Genomic DNA, 18,373 nt, shown 5'->3' on the forward strand with positions numbered 1-18,373 from the left:
GAAGTTCCGTAGAAGGAAATAGTTCCTGAATTTGCAAGCAGTATATTAAATAATAAGGGACGGGCTGCATAAGAAAACATTAACACTGTTCCCTAATGAAAATGTATTAATGGACTGTAGCCCGATTCATCGATATTGTGAGCATGCTGAATTTTTTGTAAATAGCTTCGTTGTAAGCTTAAAAGATTGGGTTCGGATTTTAACATTTCTGACTGAATATCCTGGAATAAATATGAAACATTTAAATAAGCATTTCTTTGGGTTAAATTAGATATGTGTAGCACAAATTAAACTCCCAACATGCATTTTTAGAAGGGAAACACGACAATGAAAGCGAGAATTGTTTTTTTATATACCGAAAATCGCTATTTCTGGAAACTGATTAATTCTAAATAAAAATCAAATAAATTCCAAATGTAAAAAAAAGAGAGAATGCTTGGTATGAAAATGTCGTATCATATCAGGAGAATTAAATGCTACTAAAGACATCTGAAGAAATAGCCGATAAAAGGTTTCGATCATTTCTTCGTTCACCTGCACTTAAATTTCAAACACAACAGAACTTGTAGTTTTTGCCGTGAAACTTCTTGACTTCTATAAACTTATAAGACTCACCGTAAAACTCTCCAGAAAGTTTCTCTGAGGTCTATACTACATTTGTACCAAATTTGGTGTCGATCCGAGGTCTGGTTTGAATTCTAGAGTAATATTCTACATTGTTGTTGATGTGATTTTTTTTTTTTTTAAGAAGGGGGGGGGGGTTAATTATTTATTTTATGACTCTTTTAAACTACGAATTGTAACTACTTCCACATCCTTAAACCTTATTGTGACCTTTGAGTCAAGGTCAAAGGTCAAGGTCAAAGGTCAAGGTCATTCAAAAAAAAAAAAAAACAAACAAACAAACAAAAAAACCAAGAAATCTTTACTTTCTGTATTTTTACCTGATACTGGAGCTGGATGCATGTCCTAACTTTTCTATTTGACCCAATGTCAAGGTGGTCGAAGGTCAAAGTTCAAGGTCATTTGGTGAATTGCTATATTTTACACGTATATAAGGGATTTCTTATGTTTTTAAATGACCTTGACCTTTGACCTTGACCTATATTTCAAGGTCAAATATGCCGATGCAGTTGCGATAGACCGTTTTAAAAATAAGTTCATTAAATGTAAGCAGCGTAAACTTTCAGGGGCAGTAACTAATACAAGGGACCAAAGAATGCTTTCGCAATGATAGAACGAAGAGAGTACTAAATGAGTCAAAGACACTGATGAAGGTTTGGAATCTCTACGGTTTACGGTTTCGGAGGAGTAGCGATAACAAGGTTTTGTTGCAAAAGGGGTGACAACTTTTGAATGGGTCAAGCTCGGGGGATAAGAATGAAATCTTTGAAATAGTTTTAGAATGACATATTATAGATGCAAAGATATTCAGTATATGTTGAAAGACAAAAGAGATATTAAAAAAGCTAATTTTCTCATATTTTGAAAGACCTTGACCTTTGACCTTCACAAAAATTTCAAGGTCAAGGTCACAAAATCTAATGCAGTTGGTCCCATGTCTTTACGACTTATCGTTTGGAGAATTTTGTCATTATTCGTAAACATCAAAAACTCTCAGGGGCAGTAATTTATGAAAGGGCTCGACAAATCGTTTCGCAATGAAAAGATTGAAAAGTCCTCTCGAGTAGTCGAAAACATTGGTGAAGGTTCTGTATCTCTACGGTTTACGGTTTCGAAGGAGTAGCGATAACAGACTATTCTTGCGAAAGGGGCAATAACTTCGTAAGAGGTCATGGGTCAAACACGGGGGGTCGTTTTTCGGAGTAACTTTTAATGTCCAGTATCATGAACTATAAAGTTTTTCGATATGTCTTGCGGTTTCAAAAGTGAAGAAAAAGAATAATAATAATAATAAACATAAGCATTTCAAGTGGTCTTTCCACAGAAAGGTGGAAAGACCTAATAAGAAACAGAAGAAAATCAATAGGTCTTTCCACAGAAAGGTGGAAAGTCCTAATAATAAGAAACAGAAGAAAATCAATAGGTCTTTCCACAGAAAGGTGGAAAGACATAATAATAAACAGAACAATTTCAATAGGTCTTTCCACAGAAAGGTGGAAAGACCTAATCACATCAACAACAATGTAGAATATTACTTTAGAATTCAAACCAGACCTCGGATCGACACCAAATTCGGTAAAAATGTAGTATAGACCTCAGAGAAACTTTATGGAGAGTTTTACGGTGAGTCTTGTAAGTTTATAGAAGTCATGAAGTTTCACGGCAAAAACTACAAGTTCTGTTGTGTTTGAAATTTAAGTGCAGGTGAACGAAGAAATGATTTAAACCTTTTATCGGCTATTTCTTCAGATGTCGTTAGTAGCATTCAATTCTCCTATGATACGACATTTTAATACCAAGCATTCTCTCTTTCTTTTACATTTGGAATTAATTTGATTTTTATTTAGAATTAATCATTTTCCAGAAATAGTGATTTTCGGTATATGAAAAAACAATTCTCGCTTTCAATGTCGTCTTTCCCTTCTAAAAATGCATGTTGGGAGTTTAATTTGTGCTACACATATTTAATTTAACCCAAAGAAATGCTTATTTAAATGTTTCATATTTATTTCAGAATATTCAGTCAGAAATGTTAAAATCCGAACCCGATCTTTTAAGCTTACAAGGAAGCTATTTACAAAAAATTCAGCATGCGCACAATATCGATAAATCAGGCTACAGTCCATTAATACATTTCCATTAGGGAACAGTGTTAACGTTTTCTGATGCAGCCCGACCCTTATTATTTTATATACTGCTTGCAAATTCAGGAACTATTTCCTTTTACGGAACTTCTTTCTTCCCCTACCGATTCTAAAAATACGCTTGCATTTCTTCTATAGTCTTAAACAATTAACTTACCAATTTTATCAGTGGTTAGCGCACCTGCCTTTCAAACCAAGGGTTTTGAGTTTGATCCCAGCTGGAGGAGCTTTTTTTTTTTTTTTTTTTTCTTAATAAATTTGGCATTTTTCTTCTTTTTTCAACCCAAATGACACAGAAACACTTAAAAAGGTGGAAAGGCCTCTAATTGTTCTCTGAACAATTAGTTTACTAGTTATTATTATTTTTCTTCCCGGACTTTTGAAACCACAAGACGTATCGAAAAACTTTATAGTTCATGACACTGGATATTAAAAGTTATTCCGAAAAACGACCCCCCGTATTTGATCTATGACCTCTTACAAAGTTATTGCCCCTTTCACAAGAACAGCTTGTTATCGCTACTCCTTCGAAACCGTAAACCATAGAGATACAGAACCTTCACCAATGTCTTCGACTACTTGAGAGGACCTTTCAATCTATTCATTGCTAAATGATTTTTTGATTCCTTCAATGAGTTATTGCCCCTGAAAGTTTATGAAGTTTAGGTATAATGAAAAATTTTCAAAACGATAAGTCGTAGAAACATGGAACCAACTGCATTAGATTCTTTGACCTCAGACCTTAAAATTTTTGTCAAGGTCATTCAAAATATGAGAAATTAAGCTCTTTTTGTATCTCTTTTGTCTTTCAACCTATACTATATATCTTTACATCTTTGATATGTCCTCTTAAAACTATTTCACAGATTTTATACATGTCCCCTAAGATTAACCCCTTTAAAAGTTATTGCCCCTTTCACTAAAAACCTTGTTATCGCTACTCCTTCGAAACCATAAATGTAGAGACACCAAACCTTCACTAATGTCTTAAGGGTCTTTAGACACAACTTCAGTCTATTCAGTGTGAAAGGATCTGATGATCCCTTATATGAGTTATCGCCCTTTAATGTCTTTGCGCTTATTATTAAACCATACAACTTTATAACTAAAAGTCTTAGAAGCATAGGGTCAAGTGCAATGTGACTCTTGACCTTTGACCTTTAATATTTGTTCAAGGTCAAAGGTCAAGGTCATTTCAAAATTTTTAAAATTTTCATTTTTTCTATCTTTCAAGCCATTTATGGATTCTTTTTGTATAAAAATTAACTTTAGAGAGTAAAATATGAAAAATATATGAAATTGAAAGAAGGTAGAAAGACCTCTAATTGTTCGAGAACAATTAGTCTACTAGTTTGTTCTTGTACTGTACATGTATGTGAACACCTTTTTGAAAATTTCTACATCACATTGGGCTTGTGTCACCCTACTTGTACTAGTACTAGTTTTACCATTATCAGTTTTAGATTGCACATGGTGCAGTGTGGTGTACACATTATTACATGTATATCAGTAGAAATTAATTCATTTTGTGTTTTAATTGGATTATATTTCATGAAGTTGACAGGACCTATGACAGTCGGTAGGTACAAGTTTAAGTATAGATTAGGGTAAAATAAACCGAAATGCAAATGGTTAGGTTAAAGTTTAAAAAGGATCAAAGATCATCAAATGCCAAACAGACGAATTTCACATTCTGAAGAGTTATCTACCGTTGTCGACATTACATTCAGTTACAGGCACAGATCCAGGAATTTTTTCCAGGTGGGGGGGGGGGGTCCACACCTCAGTCAAAAAAATTTCCAGGCTAGAATTTACTGAGAAGTAAAAAAAATAAATAAATAAATAAATAAGAACAAAAATAAACAAACAAACAAAATAAAAACAATGATGGTGGGGTCCATGTTTTTAAAGGGGGAGGGCGTCCAAAGTCATTTTTTATTTCCTTCTGTAAATCAGTATTTAATCCTATTTAAATAACTCTGCAAATTCCGGGGGGGGGGGGGGGGGGGGGGGTCCAATCTCCCTAGCTGCTCCCTATCCCTGAAATGACATCTGACTCCAAAGTAGTAGAAAACTTTTCCATTTGACTATACATACCCGGTAATTTTGTTTCTTGTGTTATTATGTTATGTACATCTAATGGTTTAAGGTTATGAACCCCTGGAGGTCATCCCCACTCTCTTAATGAACTGGAAATGTTCACAATATGACTACATCAAATTAAATAAAAGTGCATCAATGATAAGATTGCTTGACATTTCATTCATGAATTTGGGTCAACCCACCCTCCTAGAATTAGGAATGAAAAACATTCAAAGAGATGGACCATTAAACTATTTGTATATATTCACATTTTTTTTATGTCAAAACAAAGTATTTCCCCTGCGAGAGTATCAAGAATAATTCTTGAACTTTTAAGAAAAGTTCATGAAATATATTCTTGAATCTGCTCATGAAATATTCATGAAGATCCCATGAAGTTAAAATTGGACACTCATGATTTCATGAATTTTATTCATGAAAACCAAGTTCAAGAATATTCAAGAATAGTGGGTTGTTCATGAATTACTTACTTATACTCTTGAAAATTCATGAACTTCCTTATAGAATTCATGAAATCATAGTGTCCTGTGAATTTTAGCTTCATTAGATCTTTCATGAACATTTCAGGAACTTTTTAAGAATATTGTTCTTGAATTACGTAATTTGACAGAAGGCCAAATTGGCAAAACCATTGTGAGTACCCTCAAAATACATGTACATAAACATTCTATTTAAAAATTTGATAATATATAAATAATGACTACAATATTCTAAACTATATGCTATGTATTAAATTAATTCATTGAATTTATAAATGTATACAGCTTTTAGCCAACACACTCTTAAACAATTACATGTACAGTCTGGATCAGTTTCAGAATCTTAAACAACGCTTGTGTTCTTCTTATGGCACGTTCAAGTAAGTCAGATGCCGGTGGTGCATTTGTTATCCCTGTCAACTTTGCTTCTTGACATTCCAAAAATGAATTTTTCTCTATGGGTGTCTGCTGGATCACTCACTAATTCATCCAAAATTGAAATCCATCCTTTAAATCATGACGTGGTTTTTTTTCTAGCTCTTACAATAGGCTTTGTTTTTCATTTCACTCTCCCTGAAATTACATATACATGTATATAAATGATATGCCATATAGAAATAAATATTACAGGGAACAGGATACTTTTAAATAATATGGGAATTGTGGTGATGCTGCAACTGGAGGCCAGAAAAAATATAGGAATTACCTGTCTTTTATACAGAATACTTGGTCTTTAATTTATAAAGAGTCAGGAATCCTCAGAGACAAAGTCAATTTGTTCTAATCAGTAAAGAAAATTTAAAAATGATTTTAGTTCCAATTTAGAATCAAGTTTCCTTTTTTTCTTCAATTTGAGCAAGTCCAAGGGCACACGGGGGTGTGTATGCCCCCCCCCTTCCATTTTTCCATTTTTTATTATAAAATATAAAAAAAAAATATTCTAAGACCAAAACACACAAGTTTTTTAAAATAAATTTTTAAAATATATTTCATTAAAATTCATTTCATTTAACAATAACTGAAATTATATTTCTCTCTGAGTTATTTTTTTTTAAATCACGTTTGTTTGGCATGCGTGCAACAAGTGTGCTAATCAACAAATTTGGAACCAAAATAATTAAAGAATTATGTTCTTACCACATGCTTTCTGTATTGCAGTCCTTCCTTTCGATGAATATAATAGTTAACACTCCATTAAAAAAATGTTGACAGAATCTAGATCTATCGGCAATCTTCTGACAATGCAATGCACATCTTCCTTCCTTTCAATCTATTGAAAATTTGGCGCTCGCATAACTGCTTAACTAATCAGTAATGATGTTATAAATCAGCTACCAGAAGCGTCCAATCAAACGACGTTTTCTAAAAACGATTGAGGTTGCGATTCAAATCATACCCGTAATATTAATTGGCCGCCAATGTATTCTTGTTTGGGGTACCTTGATAAAAAATGGTAAATAAATAGGCCTAGTTAATTGTGGACTGGTACTATTAAATAAAGTTTTACTTTTTTTATTATATTTATGCCAACGTTTCTACAAACTTTAAAAAAATCTTTGAATAAAAAGGGTGTGAAAAATTATTGATACGAATTGCCTCACCACCCGCTAAAAAGATGGCGGCCTTTTTGTTTTTCAGTGGGTAATAGTCTGATAGAAGTTTGTAAACTTGAGAATTTACAATATAGACTGCATTGGAGGTTATATTTTACATGCACACCATCCAAACAACATCCACAGAAAGACCAGCACTGTTCCGCCTGCATTCATCAGCTCACAACATGAGTAAGTTTTCATCTGTTTTATACATGTTATAATCGGGGGATGGATATCGTGTACACAACCTGCAAGCTGCAAGGTTGTTGTTTCATATGTTCTTAAATTAATTATATTTTTATGGCCCTATTTATTGTTTGGTTTGTTCGAATTTCAAAATGAGATTGGCAAGGCATTTGCTTTTTTCTCAAAAATGAAACAAGAGGGAGATAAAATACGATTTAAAATTATGTATACAGTGTTGTTAGTTGACAGGGTTTGACACAATCCGTGTCCTCACAGATTAATTAGTAGGCAAAAAATACTGATATTATGTGGAAATATTTTTATAAAGTATTTAAACTTAATATTTTTTTTAATTATCTAGCTTATTGAATTCAGGGAAAACGATTGTGTTTCTATTTATACATCAAAATTATTCATATAAATTGAAACTTAAGTCACAGACATACTAGACGTATAGATTACTTACTTTGAAACTATGCAGATAGTTGCTGAATGTTTTGTTTGTTTTTGTTTTGTTTTTTGTCATTGTCTATTCATTTAAAATATAACTTCCATTAAGAGCGTACAATTTTTACAGGTCTAACAAAGAAACAACTAGAACTGAAATATCCCAAATGACTGAAGAATCAGCGGCAAGATCAGCTATGTTTATCAGTGAAGGAGAATTGACAGGCGTATGATTCTTATGGAACCAAGTTGTTTTGGATCTTCTCATGAAAGCACACAATTTGAAACTGACATCATAGACAAGACTAATATGATATCTTTTCAGATGATCGGCAACATGTTTATTAACCTCACAATTTTTATTTTCTACTTTAAGATGTTACCTTATAAAAAAATAAATATATATGTTGTAAATTTTAGAACCATTTATGCCCATGAACAAAAATGTTGCAATAGGCATGGAGGCTTTTTTTAAATAATGAATTATAAGTTTTAGGGATCAAATAGTATTTTTTTTTTTAACATACTGGACTGTGAGTGATGGTTATCATTACTTGAAAACATTGATGATTAATGTATTTCTTAAATGGACATGAGAAAATACAATTCATGTTAATGTGTATGTACCACAATTGTATCCATCTTTTGCATTTTAAGATGTAAATTTAGGTAAATTCCCTGATTTGCAACTTATTACTGATAGTCTATAATGATGTTAAAAAAAATCCAGCAAGCTTTTCTGTCTATTTAGTCTTTCCATTTCAACACTGAACAGTATTGTAATACATGTATTGTTAAGCAATTACCAATGAAGAACACTCAGTTAATTAAAATTGTACTTAAAATTCAATATCAATAAATTTGAATCATTATAGAATTTAAATTGTGTTGAGTCATGAATAATCATGAATAATCATGAAACGTGTTGCTGTGTAATGTTGAAGATTTTCGAATTTCATAAAGGTTCATCATTGTTCATGAAGTATAAATTTTTTTCAATATGAATGTGTTCATGAATTAAATTCATGAACTACTTTTATGAAACTATTATGAATCTTTTATGAGCATTCATGAACAATGATGAACAACTCATAAAAGTTCTTTAAGTCATGAATATCATCTCGCAGGGGTAGTTTGCATACATGAACAAAATATGTATAGTCAAATGGAAAAGTTTTCTACTATTTTGGAGTCACATGATCATTTGTCATTTCAGGGACAGGGAGTGGCTAGGGAGATTGGACCCCCCCCCCCCTCGGTTTATTTTACCCCAATCTATACTTAATCTACTTGTGCTTGCCGACTGTCATAGGTCCTGTCAACTTCATGAAATATAATCCAATTAAAACACAAAATGAATTAATTTCTACTGATATACATGTAATGAAGTGTACACAACACTGCACAATGTGCAATCTAAAAATGATAATGGTAAAACTAGTACTAGTGGGGTACATGATGCAAGCCCAATGTGATGTAGATATTTTCAAAAAGGTGTTCACGTACATGTATAGTACCAATCTAATTAAAATTAGATGTTCCAAATCTGCTACCGCTTCTCAAACATCTAACAACATTCCATTCGGGGTCACGTCAGAGCGACCTTTCGAATACCCAATGAAATCGCCGTCGCCAAAATTTTGGCTTATAGTTCGGATGCGTTTCTTTTTTTATTGCCAAACCTAAACGCCCAAGGGGTTTCGTAGTAAACAGAATATGCATGGTAAAGAGCGTGCTATATGAATGTGACGTGCAGGATGTATAGTAGTTTGTGCATTTTCGTTTGCGTTATTCAGGTAAGAATGCCAGATTGGCAGACTATACGTTCAATTTATACCAAAATTACTTTAATTCAACGTAAGACAGTCTACTGAGCATCAATAATGTAAAGATGTAGCTGAGGAACTAATTTTAGAATTGTATACAGAAGGTTGAATCTGAATGGCCAAAATTTTTAAGTTGATTCATAATCGAAAGGTCGCTCTGACGTGATCCCGAATGGGATGTTGTTAGATGTTTGAGAAGCGGTAGCGGATTCGGAACATCTAATTTTAATTAGATTGGTATAGTACAAGAACAAATTTTATAACAAACGATGTTTTAACATAACTTTGCTATCTAGGCCTATTTCCAAAAACAGGCAAATTGTATGTGTGTGTTGGGGGGGGGGGGGGGGGGGGATTTACAAAATTGATTGGGTATGGCTTTTCAAGGAGGTTTTTGCCTAACCAAATACTAAAAAAAGGTTGCACATTTTGATATATTAATCAAAAACACTTTGTACTAAAATAATATTATTTGTTGTTCAGAAAATAAATTTAAAAAGTTCCAATTACAGGCCAAAAATTTATATCCCCCCTTTTATGAAAACCTAATTTACATCATTAATTAAATTCTGTTATTTCAGACTGGTAATGAGTTAAGTATATGAAATAACTATAAGAGGCTCATAGGTCTCATGATCATCTGAGCATTTTATGCTCGATTTGATGAATACATGTACTGTGTAAATTATAGAATTATTTTGACTTTTTCCTTGGTAAGCCCAATATGAAGGAGTGTGCATTCAGAAGCAAAAACCTTAGTGCAGGTATTACTCTCTCATGACAGCATCTTGTTTATATTTTGCCAATGAAAATTAACAAATGTTTGAGAGTTAGGGCAAAATATTATACTTGGTAGTGACTGATATAAAAAGAATATTGCAGTAACCCACCCCCACCCCCCACCCCTAAATAAAAACGACCTAGCTGTGAGAAAATGACAAATTTTAACTCATGGAAAATAAATAAGATTGTACATGGGAATGTAAATCAGATTCCTTTTTTGAGTCAAAAGTCAAAAGCAAGAACGAGTTATGGAGTGCCTAAGTTGAAAGAATATGACAAAAAATACGCACAGAAACAAGTCAGGTGGAAGAATTTTGTACGTTTTATTCTTAAATGGTAAGAATCCTGCAGGCATGTTATAGAAAGTGTCGTAAGAATAGTCTTAAGATATAATTTAAGAGATGTCTTAGGACAAAACTTAGGACGGTCCTAAGAGAGTTCTTAAGATAGACATAGAAGCTCTCTTAGGAATGTCCTACCTAGGATAGACTTTGGAGATTTTTAAAGTAGACCAATACTAGCACTACATCACTAACGAATAGTAAAACTGGAACCACACTTCTTATTTCTGAGATCTGATTTTTGAACTATATTGCTTTGACTTTTACTCTGCGTTTTAAATATCTGGTAACGATTTTGCTCCAAGTTGATCACATCAACAAACTTACAAACATTGCTTTTGTGTATTTAAAAGCACATTTTTCAAGATTGAGCCCATTTAGTGCCGAGTATAGAACTACATGTACCTTAATATAATTTTTAAATATTGTAACATTACATACTATGTTTATATGATAGAGAAAAAGTAATAATTGGGACTTTCAATTCTTTTAATGAATTGTGAAAAAATAAATTAGAGATAGATATTCACAAAACAATTGTCTAATTCTAATAACTCTCTTTATTTCATAAATTATTTATTGGGACATCCTCTCTCTCTCTCTCTCTCTCTAAATATGAAGAAAATATAAAAACATACATATTGAAAAAAGTTTAAAGTTATGATTGACAATTAAAATTTAAATTTCAGTATGGTTGCACAGCAATTTAGATAAAGAAATTTTATATAATTAACAAGCTTATAAACGAACAGGTAGTTCATTTTTTACGTAGTTTTGGTGGGTAAAGTAGCGGACAGTATCTAGACAGGGAAATACAACCTTGCTAGTAAGTTAACTTATTTATTGACACGGTATAGAATCCCCCCTTTTTTTTGCATATTAGCTACAGTGAGCATGCATAGCCATTGGATGGGGGACTGCTTCACGATATTGTATAGTGCTATTATCCTCATACACTCGTGATTTTCGACTGAATAATAACCAGTATAGGTTTAGGTTTCAACGTTTATATAATGAACCATCAAAGAAATCCCAACTTCTCCATAAATGTAACCTTAAATTTTTCTGGACATAGTGACCAATACATCAAACATTCAATCATGTAATTTAATTTGTGTATTCACAATTGCTTAGAATAAATATCCTTATAGTACGACATATTACAACTGGGCAATTATTTTTGCATAAGTACGAAGCACTCAGTGTTTCTCAAAATTGATGGGGGGACAAGCCAGAAAATAACTGACAGATTAAAGAAAATGTTCCTGATTAACTCAGAAAATAGATGAACAAAGGGGGAAAACATCCTATATTTATTTCGAGGGGGGGGGGGGGCTAGACAAAAAATACTAAAAAAAAAAAAAATTTTCGGTAAAAAAAAATGTAATAGGAAGACTCACCTTGCCCCCGACTACGTGTCTGAATAGAAATGAATGATTGCATTTGGTTTGGAGCCTTTTGAATTCATGTTAGGATGGGTCTTGCAATGTCTTAACTTTAGGAGAAATCTTAAGATACGTCTTAAGTTAGGACAGATTTGATGGCCTCACTCAGGACTAAGATATATCTTAAGATATGTCTTAGACCTAAGATGGCTTCGATAGAATACCTGCTGTTACTCAAGATACATTTGTGGAAAACTGCATTGATACTCTTCAGTTTTATACAGAACATGTTTTATTTAATACAATGGAGAGCTATATAATTGACTGAAATTCCAGCTGTATCATGAAAATAAAAATCTTAATAAATGAATGCCTATAATAGCATAATCGGACATAAACCATGCTTATAAACCAACCATAAAGTGAAATATGGATATGATGATACTTTGTACCATTCTTTCAGTCTTACTCTACCTCCATAAAAATTTTCTTTGAAATATCTTTTCAAAGAAACCTTCATCCTCACAATGTCAAGGTTTTGTGATTTCGGAACTCCACATAAACCCTTGACATAAGTTGTTATTTAAAAGTTGGGTTAGAAAGCTACTATTTCATTGTTCCTGGTGTAGGACTGGAACCAATCAGAAATCAGCTTTTATTGTAAGTAAGTTTTGTAAACAAATATGACTCGTCTTTAAAGTGGAAAGTGTCAATATTGTAGGATTTGTGACTAGTTACTTTAAATGAAACATGGGGGATTCATTTTTTGAAGATCGTCCTCCTTACAATCACAAAAGATATGCTTTGGAGTTGGGCAATTTGATAATGATGGATTTGAGAAATATATTCTCATTGGTTAGTTTATAATTACCCATTACATCATGTGTAACCACAAGCCCAACTTTTAAATAACGACTTGTGTCAAGGGTTTGTGTGGAGTTCCGAATCACAAAACCTTGACATTGTGAGGATGAGAAACCTTTGACAGCTACTTTTCAGTATGCTAAACATTTGAGATTCTTACATCATTTTCGGAGTTATTAAGTCATAAAAATAAGAAAGTGACATCGAAATAAGTGCAAATTTTCCAGCTCTTTTCAATGGTATCAAATTTCCTAAATTCCGTGAAACGGTTAATACTTTATCAAACAGTTCTCAGAACTTTTCAAATGCCCCTCATATTATACTCAGGTACTGTTGAGGCCCTTGGGTCCTTGTATCATAAAGTATTTTATATTTAAAGGTGTTCAAAGTCTCTTAGTTTTAAACAGCATTTGATCAATATATAATTGAAAAATATACTGTGATTGAACATTTTTATCATTCTTAACCAGCTAAAGATTACAGCATTTGACCATGCCAATTTTGATAGACCGACTAGTGCTCAGGAAATTGTTTTATTACGCAGTTAAAATCTGTCAGTATCTGAAAATACCAGATGCAGAGGGTGCCAGTAGAATATTGGCTCACTGGGCTTGCTACAAGGTATAAAAATATTTTTTATATAATAGTTTTTGGCTCACCAGAGGCAAAGGCTCAAGTGAGCTCTCTGATCAAAATTTGTCCGTTATAATTGTTGTAATAAACTTTTCACAATTGCACCTTCTCCAGCATCACTAAGCCAATTTCAGCCAAACTTTGCAAAAGTGACCTTGCATGAAGGGGATTCAAGTTTTTTCAAATGAAGGGTCATGCCTTCTTTCAAGGAGAAATAATTAACAATAAGTGAAAAGATAAACATTGTGAAAGCTTCTTAACATACATAGTATAAATTCAAGTTTGTTCAAATCACGAACCCCATTTTTTAGCTAGGTGTGACACACATATTTTTGCCCCTGCACACATTGTCACCCGTGACATAATGTGTAAATTTAAACTGCACATATTGTAGTCCATTGGCACATATTGTGTTAGTGACAAATGTGCCAATAATGACGTTCTTTTTCCTCTGTCAAGTAAGTGAGAATGTGTGCTGTACAATTTTGCACCACATTGTCACTGGCAATAATATGTGCAGTGAACATCTGCACATTGTCACCATGTAAATATTTTCAAAGAGCCATTCTCACTTAGCACTTTTTTGCACACATGACCACAAATTTTCTTGAAAACACAAGCATAAGTAGATTTTATCATTCAAACTGAAAACAATTATTTTCTTGCTGTATTCATGGCAACAGGCCTTAAAAGTCAAAATAGAGGTGCTTTGCTATTTGATTTCTCATTGTGGCTTTGTTCATGGACAAGGAATATTTCATGTAGGAATAATGTCATATTGATAAAATAATAAAAGAAGCTATGTGAGGAATCCATGTAAAATAGGATAAATATGAAAAGTACTTTTAACAAAATCTTGAAATTATTTTTAGTTTTCATGCTTTTATCTGTAAGACGGACTTAAAGATGCTAAAAAGATGTTGAAAGAGAAACAACATTAATAATTTGGTTTAAGTTATCTTGGTTGCCTTGAAACATGGCTTTACACTTAAATATTGCAGAAAATCTGTAAAATTGCAACAAATGCAGATAGAGGTTATTTGATATGGTTAAAAAATAAGGATGGCAATCGAATACAGAATTGCTAATCGGTTAACTGCAAAACAATCCTACTGATTAACCAGTTAATCATAAAATACACATTTTCTTAACACTTTTTTTTCAATTAGCTCTACTCATAGTTAGATGTTAAAAACATTCTGTTTATCTTGATCAGGAAACTAATGTACTTATATTTTATTTCAATTTCAATAGATAAGTAAAAATTAAGAAAACCATGAAACCTGCCTAAGATATCAGGCATTGATAATTTTCCAGAGCAGATGTCACACACAAGTTCATTCTGCATCATCGCTATGATCAAAATTAAGTTTGAACTTTCACTTAATATACAATGTTTCTCTTATAATATATTTTGATAGATAACTACAAAAGATTTACATAATGATTCACAGTGCTCAATGGTGATTTATTTAATATCAATAAAGAATGACAGAACAGTAGTGGTTACGACACGTTTTTTATACAGTAATTAAAACTTACAAACTGACCAATTACCCTTCAATCTCAATCAGGAGAACCATAATTACCTCCAATCAGCTTAAATAGTTATGTGAAAATGCTAAATTATCAAAGTTTATGCAGAAGTTTCACTTTCAAAAATGAATTGTATTTTTTCCGACTAACTAATTACAGATTTTCTAACCAATTACCATCGATCGTTTCAACCAAGTAATCGGTTAACCGATTACAAATTGCCATCCCTAGTTAAAAATATAATTGTGTACATGTAACACACACACACACACACACAAACTTTCTACAGGCTCTACCATGAGAATAATATTTCAGCAGTTCAGATAGATAATTATGCAGATGTACTATTAGACACTACATATCATTTATTCTATGATTTTTGTTTCAATTAATTAATAAAAGTATACTCACTTATCAAAATTTATTTTTAACTGTAACAAAAATTTTCTAAACTTAAAGCTAGGTCATTGTGACTTTTACTTAAGATATTATGACCAAATATGGCAAAATCCTGTCTGGCTCATAACTGAAAAACTAACAAGAATTTAGATTCAAGTTTGTTCAGATATGACTACCAGGAGAAGGGTCACATTAGAGACAGTTTTACTTAGGAATCTATAGGAAAAAATCTTTAAAAGAATTTGTCAAGAATAGCAAAGCCATGATTAGTCATTTTGATATGGAACATCCTCAGGTAGTGTAGGTTCAAGCTTGTGTTCTCAATGATAACTGTAAAAATGATGTCAAGTGGTTTGACAGAGCAGAGCATGTTTAACACATTATATGTAGTGTTTTGGAAAATGCAATCAAGGACCCAAAATACATTTGGGAAACGTAGTGAACCAATGGTATGCCAGACATATGACTACAAATTGCACAAGAAAATTGATGGTAGAGGCTTGGTAAAGGGGGGGGGGGGGGTCAACAAAAAGTTGATCTGGATTGTAAAGAATAGGAGAAATACTGACTTCACACAGTACATGTATTTCAGAAAAATATACATACTTTAGTCTGAAGTGTAAAACAAATTAAATTAAAATACTATATGTCACACCCCTCATAAACTTTTCAGAATCTTTTATTTTTTGGTATTCAGCAAATTACAAGATCTGAGGATTTTGGACTAGCTCTGGCAAAGTTATGGCAAAAATACAGTGAGACATTCAATGGATCAGCTAAAATAAATTAATTCACAGAAGTGCACGTGAGACATGATAAAAAGAAAAGTTGTATAATATTTTTTTTCAGCGCAATTCAAATTAATATATATGTATAGGTGGAAAAAAGGTACCCCAATCTCTCTGTTGAAAACATATTCAAACTTCCTCAATCTGTAGTATATTTGATCTCTTTTTATCCTTATATTTTTTTTTTCTTTCTGAGCATGTTAACTTTCAACATAATTGTAGAAAATATGTACATCTTTCCCATAGTATACACATGTAAAATACACATGACAATATTCTGTTTACTACAGAATTCAAAAATTTAATTGTTGAAACTGGTTTTAATCCACAACTTTTGAATGAAAAAAAAAGAAACCAGGTCTTAATTGAATTTAAATAATATTTGTAAGGGAGTATCATTTATAACAATACTTTTCCCTAGTGGTAAAAAAGTTGTTTTACTAAACAAGAGATACATATACAATATATCATGATATATCAGCTAGCTGTTATTAATAGCTGATGTACATTAATTTGTTACATAGCACGCAACATTCCATAAAATGATAAAAAAGGAAATAATGTCTTGTATCAATCAAGCATTTATTTTCGTAGGTTAATAAATTTTGAATTCCAATATTTGTCATAAAACGAGTGAAAGTTGTGACTCAGATTTCCTCAGTCACGCCACTTTCTACCAGTTCTACAGTGTTCTGTTCTGTCGTTAATTGTAAAAGAAAACATTATTGTCTTAAAATTAAGGTAGTCCGATCCTCAGGTTCTGAAAATCAGCTTTTAAGTAATTGAAAATGCTCACAAAAATGTCTCTGATTTCACATAGTAACATGAATTTACCCATGGAATTTCATCAAAGTTCATCATTATAGTTAATCATATTTTATAGGGAAAATTCTCAAATCTCAAATATATTTTCAGGAAATGCGAATAAAAACACCAGCTATGCATTTTCTAATTGAAAATTGATCAACAAATATAATTTAGGGTAGAAAATTATAGGTATCCAGGCATTTGAAGAAAATTGCGTCTTTTTTTATCCTTATACAGTATTTTAGTTCTACTTTTTACTTCAGTTGTCATATAAAACAGTGTAAAAAGCTTGTGCTATCATTGGTAGACACCACATATCACATCTAATTTCATATCATGCTAATAAGCCATGGTATCTAATGCTAGACTAAAGGAAATTCAATTTCTCTAAAAATGAATTCATTTCTTTCTTTTATGGGGTACAAATGTTAACTTTTAACAAGATGTGTCTACGATTTAAAAGAACCTTGAATCATATCAAGATGCATAAAATGAAAATGGTTGCATGAAAAGATCTCAATTTCAAGCTTCATTTTGAGACTTTTTAAATAAAATAATAAAATTAAGAGTTATCCTTCCTGGCTGAGGATCGGATATCCTTAAGTTTAAAAAATCTTCAAGACGTATTTCAATGTATTGAAGCAATTGTCAAAGATAATATGTACTCAAAACCTTTCAAAACAAGCGGTTGACAGAACCTCAATTTCCACGTGACCCTCTGCATTACATTTGATAAAGATTACTGTTTTGTCTATTTCATTCAATCTTTCATTAAAAGTTAATCTGAAATTTATACTTTAAATTAATATATGACATTGACATGTCACTTTTTAAAATGACTATTTAAAAATATATGAAAACCTCCGATTGTGACATTTTGGTGCTATGCTGTGCAGTGACTATTCAGACTTCGAATACTATAATATTTACCTCAGCCAATGACAAATCGCATTTTGAAAGGCTTGTGAAAAGTTTATTTATATTTCTTTTATTTTTTCAGTGACTATAAATAAACTATCGGCAGGAGAAATAAAAATAAAACTTGAATTAGGGACTTTTATTTTTATTTCATTTTAGCCCAAACTAGGATCGGTGCTCCCGTAAAACAGGATATAAAAAAATGTTGGCCTAAATAAATAAATTTTCATTTACAATATTTTGAAATAAAATTTTGTTGACCACTAAAGTAAAAATTCATTTATGGCTTTTTGTGTATTTTTGATGACAGATATTTTGTCTGTGCAACAAGTCCACATAATTAGCTCACCTGAGCTGAAAGCTCATCCGTCCGTCTGTTTTTCCGTCCGTCTGTAAACTTTTCACATTTTCAACTTCTTCTCAAGAACCACTGGGCCAATTTTAACCAAACTTGATACAAAGCATCCTTGTGTGAAGGGGAGTTTGAATTGTTAAAATGAAGGGTCAAGTCCCCT

General features: G+C 32.1%; 1 protein-coding gene across 1 annotated transcript in view; it reads left to right on the top strand.

Annotated features, from left to right (window-relative positions):
• The window catches only part of LOC133185339 (vacuolar protein sorting-associated protein 16 homolog), a 765,182-nt gene that overhangs the window by 451,447 nt on the left and 295,362 nt on the right, over nucleotides 1-18,373 (top strand). The window contains exon 13 of the mRNA XM_061320487.1: nucleotides 13,254-13,398. Coding sequence (XP_061176471.1) covers nucleotides 13,254-13,398 — 145 coding nt within the window. The remainder of the gene's footprint in view (nucleotides 1-13,253; nucleotides 13,399-18,373) is intronic.

Source organism: Saccostrea echinata, unplaced genomic scaffold (assembly GCF_033153115.1).
Source record: "Saccostrea echinata isolate AGI-Se365-2 ecotype Australia unplaced genomic scaffold, CSIRO_AGI_Sech_v1 ptg000001l, whole genome shotgun sequence".
Lineage (NCBI taxonomy): Eukaryota > Metazoa > Mollusca > Bivalvia > Ostreida > Ostreidae > Saccostrea > Saccostrea echinata.